The sequence below is a fragment of the Brachionichthys hirsutus genome, chromosome 1 (assembly GCF_040956055.1).
Source record: "Brachionichthys hirsutus isolate HB-005 chromosome 1, CSIRO-AGI_Bhir_v1, whole genome shotgun sequence".
NCBI classification, from domain to species: domain Eukaryota; kingdom Metazoa; phylum Chordata; class Actinopteri; order Lophiiformes; family Brachionichthyidae; genus Brachionichthys; species Brachionichthys hirsutus.
Genome location: NC_090897.1, coordinates 10,029,513 through 10,039,243, shown reverse-complemented (window position 1 = coordinate 10,039,243; position 9,731 = coordinate 10,029,513). Strand labels below are relative to the sequence as shown.

Genomic DNA, 9,731 nt, shown 5'->3' with positions numbered 1-9,731 from the left:
ATACACAGACAGACAGATAGATAGATAGATAGATAGATAGATAGATGGATAGCTGATAGATAGACAGATAGATAGATAGATAGATAGATAGATAGATAGATAGATAGATAGATAGATAGATAGATAGATAGATAGATAGATAGATAGATAGATAGATAGACAGATAGATAGATAGATAGATAGACAGACAGACAGACAGACAGATAGATAGATAGACAGACAGACAGGCAGACAGACAGACAGACAGATAGATAGATAGATAGATAGATAGATAGATAGATAGATAGATAGATAGATAGATATATTGGACTGTTTGACTTTCAGCACCAGAGACAGCGCCCGAGGCGTCTTTTGCTGACTGCAAATTAGATTTCGCCCAAAATCATCAATCGGCCATTTGACTCAATGAAACTATAAATATATACAATCGGAGGGAAAGTTCTGTTATAAATCTGATAATAAAGCGTGCAGGTAAGAACGACGGAGCGGCTGGTCCGCTAAGTTAAGCCGGAGACGCTCCTTGACGGATCCGTCGCCCGTGAATGAAAACACAGCAGAGACGCCCAGCAGCACGAAAACGACCTGCCTTAAAGTAATCACCCCAACAAAGCGAGGCTGAACACGAACAATCGACTTTGGGAACATCGTTTACCTTTGAAAGAAGACAAATGTCACCGATCCGCTAAGGACCAAGTTAAAAAGTCACTTCTTACCTGCTCCGAACTCTCACCGCGCTCCTTTAATCCGCTCACAAAACACGCAGCGTGATTTTATTTTGTTATTTTTTTCCCCTCCGCCGGAACTCATTGGTGATCCTGGTGAGGAGGGAGTCGGGCTGTGGGAGTGGGAGTGGGAGTGGGCAGGAATCAGCTGCTGGTGGAAGGAAGGGCATTTCGCTCGGACTCGATTATTGGCGTCAGAAACACGAGAGCGCTTCAGCCCGCCTGGAATAAACACCTGGTTCCACCGATTTGCTGACATTTAGGCTGAATAATGGTGGCGCCCCCCCCCCCCCCCCCATACATACATATCACTGATTTCACACTGTATTTTCCTCCAGCTGCTCACTGTTGACAATATGCAACAGTTTCCTCTCATTTCTTAGACTAATCATTCAGGAAAATTATTCATGTTCCGCCTCACACGTGAACATAGAAAGTGGAATCAGATGTTTAGATGCCATTCTCTGTAGGATCTATAGATTTCCAATTTGATCACATGCAGTGGAGCCAATTTCCAAGTTAAATAAACTTGTTCTTTCTGGCTGGTGTTGTGTCCCTGTGTTAAACAAATAAAGACAAAATACGGCCAGAAAAACGAATAGAATCAAAATCACAGGGGTGTCATTTGATGGAAAAACGAAATTCCACATTTTCTTCAGGGTCATTTAACTTTTGAAAATATGTCAAATTTGACACCTAACTGAATCAGCACAATTTCTTGAACAATCTGATCTCAGTTCAGTGTGGTAGCTTGCTTAATTCATTTATTGGAATGTTTCTCAGATCCTGGTGATCTATTTGGCAGATCTTGTGGCGTTGACTTAATTCTTTTTTTCTGCAATCATCGTGGGCTTTAATACAAACAGAACATTCTGGATCCAGATGATGAAATCTATCAGCTCCAAATTTAATTGCTTGGTAGGTCGTCCCTTGAACGACACCTTACCTGTGCAGAAGATGTAATTTTGTTTCTGACTTTTGCGTGCAGCAAAAAAATGGTGGCAAAAACACAACAAAGCAAACCCAGCCTTGGTGGAGGTAACCTGCAACTCTCTCCCTTTGTTTCCTTCTTCACATCAAACATTTGCACACCGAAATCAGTCCAAGGTCACTCACTCAATATATTAGTGCAGATTTTTCAGTCGTTAGAAAGCCGGTTATGCAATGTATTGTTTCTCCACCACATGGACACTTGAACCTTCCACAGTCCACCCACAAATGTATTATTTTCATGAATGTATTTCCAGACATTGTGTAACATTTATAGATTTTTACAGTGCATTGACACAACAAGCAGCTCTTTGCAGAGTTCCGGCAAAACAGAAGGGAAGGTCGTGAACAACGAAGGCGCTACAAAAGGTAAAAAGATTTACTCTTCGTTTGCGTTCCTTAAAAAATTATTTCAACCCCAATTTGTACATTGTGTGCTTGACTTTGTACGTTATGGTGATACCAACGTGCAGACTTAAGATGATGCAACAATATATGCCCAAAGGCTTTTAAATCTTGGGATTGTGAAGTCTCCTTCACACAGAAATAACATTTCATGAGAGCTTTAAAGCACAGCTCTACGTTTGGCTTTGAGTACAAGAGATTTAGCCTTTCATTAGCTTTCAGATGGTAAAGTCATGTGTGTAGCAAACCGCCAGGTCGACTGAACTATTTATACAGAATGAAATAAAAGACTTTGGCTCTCAGATTTTTTTAATTATGTGCTCCATTGAGTTATTAACTCAAACACCAAACAACACAAACACAAAATAATAATCTCTTACGGTTTTCAGTGTGACACATTTTCTAAATGTAAAAAAACACGGCACAACTGAAACTGCACAGCATGTGTTGAGCAGGAAAACGGGCTGCTCTCAGGCAGGGAGCGGTTTTCACCGCCCACTGCCTCTTCTTCCCAGGTTGTTCCGAGGGTCCTCTGGGGCACACACCTGAGCTCTGCTCTGCCACAGCTCCAAACAACAGCCATCTGCTGCTGCTGCCACTTCCAACACTTTAGAGGACGCTCCCTGCATCCAGTCTCCCACGCTGCCCCCCCCAGCCTCACCCGCTGCTCGCCTCAGTGCTGCTGGCCACATTGTGTGTGCAATAACCCCGCTATAGCATGACGTAATGCCCCCCTGTTTTCAGTCAAACTCACCTCAGGAGTTGGTGAGTTAGAAAGGTTTTTAAAAAAGGCCAGACTGCGATGGTTTGGACGTGTCCAGAGGAGAGACAGGGACTATATCGGTAGAAGGATGCTGAGGAAGGAACTACCAGGGAACAGGGATAGAGGTCGACGCAGGAGAAGATACATGGACGTAGTGAGGGAGGACATGAGAGTGGCTGGTGTTGGGGAGGACAATGCAAAGGACAGGGTGAAGAGGAGAACGTTGATTTTCTGTGGCGACCCCTCAGAAAACAAACCGAAAGTACAGTCGTAGAAAGGTTTTTCTAAATCAAAGATATCATTACCTTCATATGACAAGGAAATACTCCAACATCTTTGGGTGAAACGTGTCAGAACGTAAGGACAGAGTCGGGATTTATTTATTTTTCTTGGCTTCTTCTTTTGTTTTGTTTTGAAGTTCTCATCAATTACATTAACATTGCTTGAGGGATTACCGTGAATCCGGAAAGAAGGGTTTAAAATGTGCCAAACATACATCGGTTTTGGAGTATATCCTGATAAAGAGGTGGATCTTTATTCCTTTTTCTTTAGCAGGACAGATTTGATGGAGTATACATTTGTGTTGAACAAAAATGATGCAACGACATCCCTGTGAAATCTACCAGGCATCTATGTCTCATCTGGATCCAAGCCATATTGATCTGTGGATCAGAATATGTCCATTTATCAGACTGAGACAGCAACAAAAATAATGATCCAGACTTGTAAGTAAGATCAGAAATGAAGTTGAATCTGTGTTGAGTCAGTTTGGCGCCAAATTTGATATATTTTCAAATGTTTCTGAGTTAGATCCTTTTCTAGAACAACTATCCAACTAATAATGCTTCTGATATGGTTTCAAATTCTAGGGGCAGAGCTTAATGGCCAAGGAGTCGTATTGTGAGGGACAGACTATCATGGGACATTGGGGGGGGTATCAGGTGGATTGACTGCAAGTAAGAGCTCACTGAATAGAAACATCATCTTTGCTTCACTGACCTACAAATACTGTGGTCACTTTTCCTTTTACAGAGTAAATCCGATACAGAGATGACATCACAGGGCTGAAGGAGACGCAGCAGGATGCAAACACACGCTCTCAGGAATTTCAGAATACAGACAATAGTATTAATACCGTAGTTCAGTAAATTCACCCTGTGCTCAGTAGGTAGCTAATAATTATGTGACACGGTGAGTCTACAGCCAGACTAATTTCAGTTTACATATTTCTAGTTAAATTCAGGAAACAGAAAGGTAAAAGCTTCCAGATCCAAAGGTAACACGCCTTTTCTCAATAACATTGCAAAACCCTAATACACTGATCCATTTGTAATTTCCTCCCAGTAGACGTATTGATTAGGTAATCCTTTCATCTCTGTGTCAGTCTTGCATCATATGCAGTACTGTAATCATCCGGTTTCACAACAAAGGAATTGAAACAAGTGATTTATTTTTGATTTTTTTTTTGCTATCTGTAATTGATTTCATGTTAAGTTTATCACTGGAGCAAAAATAAATCAGAGGGAAATATTAGAATTAAAATTCCTTCCCCTATTTTAAGAGTCCGTTCTAAAGACTGTCAATTTGAGTTGCGTCTCAGCTCTATCAAACCTCCCTGGTCTGAAATGACTCGACTGTTCAACTCGCCTCTATTAACTGAATAATTTATTTGAGTTCAAACTGCTGCTTCACACAAGACGGACAAGGACATCGAGTTTCACCCTGCCTTGAACTATTGACAATGTGGGATACTTGACTTGGGATCATTTTTAATGTTATTTCACATTGTGCACATTGTTTAGAACTCTGATGTCATAGCAATGTTTTGTATTTTTAATAAATGTTTATATTCGCAGGGAAACAATGTTCTGTGTTGAAATTTAAACAAAAATGTCCCCTCCAGACTTTTCTCTCCTTCCTGAGGATGAACTCCACTTCAGCTTCCTGTGCTTTTAATGTTGTAATAACTTGTTACATTATGCTTTCTTCAACTGGTAAGTGAATTTGAATTTCTATTAGTTCCTTTCTTCTGGAGTACAATTACTTTGACAATATGTTGAATGTACACCAATTACAGACAATCCATCTGGATTCACAATCCTGAATTATAGCCACCCCCATCATAGATGATTTTATGGCTTCATGGCTGAGCCCGTGCCTCTAGTGCCACCTACTGGTGTCTGAGCAGAATGCACATCGACGCTGATAAATGCACTTTAGAGCAAGACAAATTATAATTTTGCAACAGCTACTTTAATTTCAGCCCAGATATTTGGGACTCAGAGACCTCAAGCTACTGAAAGTAATCCAAAATATTAAATCATTTATTAAACAATTATGCTACAAGAGATCTGATAGCCTTACTAATGATCGAGTCAGCCAATCCATGACTCTTCTTTAAATCATTGTTTAGCACATTTAGTGTATTCTAATTGCACATATCTATATACTTCTACATTTTATTACCTTAATGTTAAAAAAAACTACTTGGGTCTGTAATTACGTTTTAACACAAATTCAAGGATTTCTGAGTCTTATTAAACCGCATAATTTATATTAACTTGTCAGGTCTTGACCTCAATGCGGTTCTACACCCACCATTTAATCCATGAAGACACCAACTCCTAATTATGACACTACACAATGATCTTTTTAAACACTTTATTTTGCAAAGTTCCATAGTGACTATTTTCACTTCTTTTTCTCCACATCCTGCTCGGCAGCCTCTTTGGCTCTCTTTGCACGGATGCCGAAAAGTCGAGCGTTGGCGCGGGCCATACGCAGGCTGGCGAAAGCCTTGAAGTTCTTCTCATCCTCGGAGATAACCCGAGCCTTCTCCTTTTTGTGCACCTGGAAAAAAGATTTAAACAACTTGAAAACCCAAACATTATATGTTTAAACATCGTCTGAGAAGCAGTAGTCCAACTTCAGACCATCAACATTCTTGAATCGTTTTTCTCTCATCTTAAAGCAGTCATCAGAAAAAAGGGTTCAAATGTTTCATCAAAGAAATACAGCGATTCCGGAGATTTGTCATCATCTGACTGCTGAGGTTCAAAACATTTATACATCTCTGAAAACCCACTAAAGTGATCGTGAAATTAAAGTGTGAAACTTGTATATCCATATTAACCGCGGTACCAACTTTCCACATAAACCTCATGACATTTGTTAAACGTGCTGAATCTTTAGGACTTACGTTTCTGATGGGCATAACTGGACCAGTGAGCTGCGTGGCCATCTTCAGTTCCTCCTCCTGAAACGAGTCGAGATCGGTCATCTCTTCAAAGCAACAAACTAATCTACATTGCATCAGCCACTGTAGTTTGTTTTTGTGAGATTACCAATTCTCAAAGACCCAGGTGGAAACCGACTGGATTAAAGGAGGCACGCCGATTATTGATTATCCGTTCAGAGTGATGAGGAACGTGAGCCGTCTCTCAAAACTCTAATTGATGATGAACACTGATCGTGTTCAGTATGACCCCAGTTTCGATGAGAAACTTCAAGCTCCGAGCTACTTCCAGACAAACAATGACATTTAGAATGCAAATGATGATCCTTCACTGAAAGTGGGTGCAGCTGTCAGCGTGATAACCACGGAGCAGAGGAACCGCCATCACTGCAGTGCGTTTACCAATACATAAATATTCACTTGGGTTCTAAATCCTTTAACTACCCCAAAGACAAATCTCTACAATGCGTCATTTCAAAATGCACCAGTAATAAATTACTATTTCACACAAGGTTTTCGGCGTGTAAACAAACCGCTCTCAAGGTTGTACAAAACGTACTTCAAAGCGATGACTCTTTCATGACCACAAGCCTCGGGTAAGTTTTATTGAAGAACGTCTTTGCTTTTACTCCAGGGGATGGTAAATGGGCCGCACTTATAAAGGGCTTTACAATTACGCCTCACATTCACACTCCAGTGGGCGACCGCCGCCAGACCCACTGGGAGCAATTTGGGGTTCAGCGTTTTGCCCAAGGACACTACGACACGTAGACAGTCAGATCTGGGATTCAAACCAACTTACGGTGCTGTCTCCCTTCTTGGGGGCAGACGCCTTCCTGGGGAACAGGATGAGTTTGGAGCGGTACTCTTTCAGACGCTGTACGTTGGCCTGGAGAGACTCTGTGGATCTGTTGCGCCGGCGAGGGTCAACGGAGATGCCAATGGTGCGGGCTGTCTTCTTGTTGATGCCAGCTGCCTGCACAGACCACCAAAGGTCAGGGGTTAAAGATGGTATTTCACTGAGCATTGACCCGATCCGATAGTACAAACCCAACCTGCATTCACTGGCTTAAAAACCACAGCATCCGCACACGCCAATACACACAGAGTTGTCATTTAAAGGTTGGCTGGTGATCCACCAACAAGCAGAACAATCACTGCCTGGAAAGAACCACTTGTGTCTAAACGCACCTACAAGGTGGACATGTCAACCATGTTCAACCAGAGGATGAAACTTCTGCTTCAACAAAGTACGTGAGCCACGGATCATGAAATCCATCAGTCTCTCACATCCACTACATTTTAAAGCCAGAATTATGAAATCTTCCAGCGGGCTGTCATAGAATCCCATCTATGTGGAAACGAGCTCAAGAGGAAGCTCAATGATCAGGAATGGACGACACATCAGTGAACCCCCATGCACCTTAAAATATGAGCATTTAGCAGCTTCTTTTATGTGAAACAGATTTTGCATTTTATTAACCTCACAAGTTTCCCTAAATATGACAAATAAATTTAGCTACTCAACAACAATAACAGTAGAATGATTGAATAATTGATCCTAATAAAGAGCATCGGTGCTCTAGTCTAGACTCTCCATTGGTCTGTGTCTCTTGGTGTACTATTTTTAGGCCGGAATTGATGAACAAAGTTTAATAATAATTAAGTCATCACCGCCCATTCGCTGATTTTCCGTTCTTTCAGTCATCTAATTTTGCCAGCACAGAGTGTCACCGCTGATCAATTAATCAATGACACATCACAACAATTACCTTCAATTCCTCCAGGGTGAAGCCACGTCCAGCACGGACCATGCTGTGGTACCTTATCGTCGGACACCTGACCTGTGGCCGCAGCGGTCCGGCAACAGGGCGTGGAGCAATACGACGGGCTTTGGCCTGGCGAGCCTTTCGCCTAAATAAAGAGGAAGCTTAATTTATTAAAATCACTGCTAGCAAAAAGGCTTTATAGCAGACACCGTGCCACGACACCGCGGGGGTCCCTATGCTGGACGTGTGTCAAATATGTTCACAGACTTTCCATTCGGAATTGACATACAAGTCTATTAAAATGCAGGCTTGAACACCAAGGTATTCCCAGGGGTCATCATGGTTGACCTTGAAATGACAATAAACGAGCGGAAAGCCTGACTGAGTGTTACATCTAAGCTACTGCCAGCATCCCTACGCGTTTTAACTCGCAGTGCATTCCTACGCTTTAGTTTATACAAGTGCTTTGTGTCAACTGAAAATGAATTAATTATATCAGCTTGCAAATAACAGCAATGTCTCATTCAAAAGAATGAATAAACACAAGCCAGTCCTCACCTGCGGAGCTTCCTGGCCGGCTGGTTGAACCAGGTGCGAACTCTTTTCTGCCAGTCTTTGTGGAAGTGGGGGTTCAGGATCATTCCATTCCGGCTCGGGGCCATGGCTGCCTACGTCACAGCAACACAATATAGGTGCATGAGCTAGCTGGCTGTCGTGCCGGCACGCCAGTCATCACAGAGATCTGGGATGCTAAGCTAGTTGGCTAGCCGGCTACTGATTGTTGAGGCCAGCAAATGTTCACGGCTATTACACGCCACATTTGGATTTCCTTACTCTCTCTCTCTCCCTCCATTTGTTGCATATGATAATATCAATCGCGAACAAGACAAATAGCGTTTAGTTGCTGTACCAACGACACTTGACTGGGTAAGACCAGTCACAGAGACTTCTAAGCCGTGCGAGGACATATCTGTAAAAATAATTACTTTATTACAAAGTCGAAAAATCGCACTATCCCGAGTTGTGGAAGAGATCAACACTTTTCAACCGAATTCCAAGGATTAGAACGGATTCTTTCTAGTTCTGTAGAGAAAAGAATTGACATACCTACGAGGTAGGAAAATGGCCGAAAGGAAAAAGGAAGTTGAAAAGCCGGGGATTGTGGGATATGTCTCAACCAGCCAATAGACGAGCAGATGGTGGCTATGTCCCACCCTCAGAGTGAGAGCGTGCACATGCATTAAAATACCGCTGAGTGCGCCCCCTGCAGGTTTGGAGCACTTCAGTGCCCGGTCAGTTAGCGTTTTGCTTTTGCGTCGGGGTTTTTTGCAGCACGTTTTTTCATTTGCACCACGTTCCTCTTTTTTACCTCGTTTAGACTTGTGTTTGAGTTTGTGAATCGTTTTTGTAATTGAAGCAGTTTCCTTTCTGAAGTGCGTTTGGCCCTGGTCGGCCACGTAATTAAAGTGGAACTGTCGAAGTGCGTTTGGCCCGTGTCGGCCACCGTAGTAGATGGCTACAGTAATATACCTTCCGTTAAGAGGGAGACAATATAGTGGAAAAAATAAATGCTGTATTGACTTAGAGACGAAAGTGCATTTTAATAATCTAGATTTAAATCATTGATTTCATTTAGATTGAGTTATATTTATTTGAATACTTATTTTTGCATTAATAAATTACCGGTAGCAGCTTTTGTTTAGTCATTGATTCTACAACCATTGATTCCTTTATCATTGATCAAATAAATTCTGAAATCGCTGCTATCTTCACCTCTGTTCAAAGGTCAAGGTGTGTAGAACTTTATTAACCCTTTCAGCTTATAAATTACTGGGCATCACCTCACA

The 9,731-nt window shown here is 41.9% G+C and overlaps 1 protein-coding gene and 1 non-coding gene across 3 annotated transcripts; both read right to left on the bottom strand.

Moving 5' to 3' along the window:
* Positions 1 to 5,527: 5,527 nt before the first annotated feature.
* On the bottom strand, positions 5,528 to 9,033 carry rpl13 (ribosomal protein L13). 2 transcript variants are annotated; one of them, XM_068760666.1, is made up of 6 exons: positions 8,992 to 9,033; positions 8,443 to 8,552; positions 7,888 to 8,029; positions 6,918 to 7,091; positions 6,080 to 6,136; positions 5,528 to 5,730 (listed from the first exon to the last, which is right to left on the bottom strand). In XM_068760666.1, exons 2-6 carry the CDS (start codon positions 8,544 to 8,546, stop codon positions 5,572 to 5,574), a joined length of 636 nt encoding a protein of 211 aa, XP_068616767.1. In that variant the 5' UTR covers positions 8,547 to 8,552; positions 8,992 to 9,033; the 3' UTR covers positions 5,528 to 5,571. The 2 variants fall into 2 exon arrangements, with proteins under 2 accessions (XP_068616767.1, XP_068616775.1); XM_068760674.1 differs by having other exon boundaries at positions 8,443 to 8,548; positions 8,992 to 9,006.
* Positions 5,839 to 5,919, bottom strand: LOC137898602 (small nucleolar RNA MBII-202). Its single transcript, XR_011105611.1, has one exon. It is a non-coding gene; the product is annotated as a small nucleolar RNA MBII-202 (small nucleolar RNA).
* Positions 9,034 to 9,731: the final 698 nt, after the last annotated feature.

Coding starts and splice junctions, on each gene's coding strand:
- rpl13 (XM_068760666.1), bottom strand. CDS start 8,546: ATGGCCCCGAGCCGGAATGGAATGATCCTGAACCCCCACTTCCACAAA. Junction 7,092..7,887: donor TCACCCTGGAGGAATTGAAG/GTAATTGTTGTG, acceptor TGGTCTGTGCAG/GCAGCTGGCATCAACAAGAA. Junction 6,137..6,917: donor CCAAGAAGGGAGACAGCACC/GTAAGTTGGTTT, acceptor GACTCGTTTCAG/GAGGAGGAACTGAAGATGGC.